This window comes from Limulus polyphemus, unplaced genomic scaffold, assembly GCF_000517525.1.
Source record: "Limulus polyphemus unplaced genomic scaffold, Limulus_polyphemus-2.1.2 Scaffold11340, whole genome shotgun sequence".
NCBI lineage: Eukaryota > Metazoa > Arthropoda > Merostomata > Xiphosura > Limulidae > Limulus > Limulus polyphemus.
Genome location: NW_013676950.1, coordinates 4,957 through 8,052, shown reverse-complemented (window position 1 = coordinate 8,052; position 3,096 = coordinate 4,957). Strand labels below are relative to the sequence as shown.

Sequence of the window (3,096 nt, the reverse complement as noted above, 5' to 3'; positions counted from 1 at the left end):
TGCTTTCCTTGTAAAATATTCTTAGATTAAATTAATACCATTACTTGCATCTTTTTATTACCGTTATTCGCGTATATGGAAATAACCCTTGTTCTCAAATATTCGCCCCCAGTGGCTCAGTAGTAGATATGAAAGCTTATAACTCTCAAAATTGGATTTCGATTCCCGTAGTTGGCACAGCACAGATAGTCTATTGTGAAGCTTTTTCTTAACTACATAAATGTATTTATCTGCATAATTTCATTTTGTAACCGATGTCGTTTTCAGTTGTTTTTTGTTTAAATAAACTCCAATAATAACAATAAGCATTCTGTGTGTATCTTATCTGAGTTTCGAATATAACTTCAAAGATACGTTTGTTGTTTTTTCTGTAATATATGTGTGTTTTTTTATTATTTTATAACAGTCACATTGGGCCATCTGCTGTGGCCACCGAGGGAAATCAAATCTTTGATTTTTTGCGTTTTAAATCCGTAGACTTCTGCTGTCCAACCGGGGTGCTTCTATAAAGTAACTCAGTAAATCACCTCTGCCCTGACGTTTATAGATTTAGTAAAATAAAGCGACTTTTTATATTTAAATGATAAATGAGTAAGTAAACATATTTCCTTTTTACTTACTTTTTATAGCATTTGTTTTTAGTACAATTGTTTAAATATTGTATATGGAATAATTCTTCGTAACTTAGATTTTATACATACAAATTAAGTGGAAATATAAATGTATTAAAATGCCAATTTATTATTATATTTTGATCTGTAAGGTCAATTCTCATTTTGAAATAAGTTGCTTTATTCGAACGGATGCTTTTTATATTTATTTTATCTTAATTTCGAATTTCAAAGTTCATACAGCCTAAGTAATGCACCATGGTCCATTCGTTACCACAATTAAAATAAAATAAAAAGGGTATTGATTGTATATAATGTTTTATATGAGCAATTAAGCAAAAATCGGGACACTAGTGATTGTGCGCGATATTGTTTTCATCCATTTTAATATTTCATATTTACGAAACTGTTTTCGTATCTGTACAGGTCAATGGCGGGTGATGAAAGATCATATTTTACAAAAGAACAAGTTACTTCTCCTCTCGTAAACCCAAGCCAAAAATGCGGCATAGATGCAGACAAAGAATTGTCATATAGACAACAAGCTTCTAATTTTATTCAAGACATGGGTCAAAGGCTTAAATTGTATCTTTTTTTGGTTGTATTCCTGCTGTTTGTGATTGTGTCGTATATTAATATTATTATTAGACTTATTATTAAGTTATCAACGTTAGACCTTGTATTTTTATTCAATAAAAGTTTTATAATGTACACGAACGTTTTGATACTGTGTTCATAATATCATTATGAAATATGCTAAACTGACACTGACAGTTAGTGCCAGTGGTAACGCAACAGACACATCAGAATTATATTTTAGTTTATAATAAAAGTTAAATATTTACATGCTTCTTTCCAGTATGGTCGTTATTGGTATAATATTACTAATACTGTTAGTATTACTAATAGTAATATATATATATATATATAGTACAAAGTACTATTAAACATAACTGCTTCAAGTTTGTGTATAATTTCCACAATTACACATTGAATTTGAAGGCTGGTACTTCAACATATACTGTAACTTGTAAGTGTAATTTCTTGAACCTCAAGTTATTCAACACAATATTGAAAGATACATTTTAACAATTTATAGTAAGTGGATGAAAATTATATATAAAAATGTAAACATATCCTGAAGACTTGTCATGTATGTCGACACTGAAAACATAGACTTAAAAGTTAGCTCAACATGGTGGCTAGGACTTCTGTAAAGGCCATTTTTTTAAGTGTTTATACTAATGCAAGAGCAATATTAAATGAGCAAACACCAGTTGGGTACCCTCTCTATTATCAGTATTTTTGGCCATAAACCCAATAATATCTCGTGAAGTATGACCAGCTTATGAAATATATGATAGTCCTAAATCCATATACCAAGCTAACAGTACAAAGTAATCTTTAAAAAAAGAATAAAGCATACATTATTTATTGAGTTTCTATACATATATTTTGCAAGTTATAATGATGAGACAAGTGTTAGGATAGGAAAACATTAATATTAGTTAGTTCACAGAGTGATTATAACTCAAACTTCTTTGTATAAGACTTTTGACCCCAAGTTTTTTAGATGCATCATTTATTATCTTCAATGTCATGGTAAAAATGGCAAAGTTAGAGGATTCTGCATTTTCAAAAGAAAGATATGGTTCCAACTTTCCTGTTCTACATCAGACAGTGAAAGGTAAACTTGTTTATTTAGCAGTTGTTTCTGTTTCATTCTTGAAGATATGAAATGCTTACAAGATATCCAGCCATTGGTTAGGGGTAATGGAAACTATTTATGTAATATACTTGTTAAGTCTACCCTAAATCAATATTTCATTTTTAAACTAATTGTATTTGTTTTTGTATTTTATTAATGAATCCTTTTAAGTATTTTTGTTTCTAGTATTAAAGTATTTCCTTAACAGAAATTCAGAACTCAACTGTGCATAAACACGGCAATAGTTTATATGCATCGTTTTTACATGTTTCATTCATTTACAAAATTCCACAGAAATGTAAGTAGTTCTAAAGTGGCTTTTTATTAGTGTGTGCACTCAGTAACATTTGAAGACACCTTGCTGTGTCAAAAAACAAAACAAAAAATATTTAAGACCTATGCATGTAGATGTCACTACAGGCCTCCTCTAGTACACTTCTTATTAATAAGTGACCAGTAAGGCTTTTTATGAATGTTTAACCATTTCTCCTCTGCATTATAGTTTAGTTATCTGTGTTGAAAATTTTTAACGTTGTAACATAGATGAAATTTGTTGTGTAACAAGGCAAAATCATTTCTTCGGTATTTATATTTTGAAGCACAAGGCTAGTCATTTGTGTATGTGTATTTAAAAGAAAAGTATGGTTACACGATAACATTTAATGTAAATCATATTTAAACACAATTGTGTAGCATTAAAAAGTCATAAGTTATTGTTCTTGGTTGAGGGTCTTTTGTAAATTACCTTTTTTTATATGTTGTTCGTAAAAATAAGTA

General features: G+C 29.2%; 1 protein-coding gene across 1 annotated transcript in view; it reads left to right on the top strand.

Annotated features, from left to right (window-relative positions):
• Positions 1-505: 505 nt before the first annotated feature.
• Positions 506-3,096, top strand: part of LOC106476723 (cyclin-T2-like) — a gene marked incomplete at its 3' end in the record, with an annotated part of 7,382 nt that continues 4,791 nt past the window's right edge. The window contains exons 1-3 of the mRNA XM_013937355.2: positions 506-591; positions 1,038-1,196; positions 2,536-2,617. Of these exons, the coding sequence (XP_013792809.2) occupies positions 581-591; positions 1,038-1,196; positions 2,536-2,617 (252 nt within the window). The remainder of the gene's footprint in view (positions 592-1,037; positions 1,197-2,535; positions 2,618-3,096) is intronic.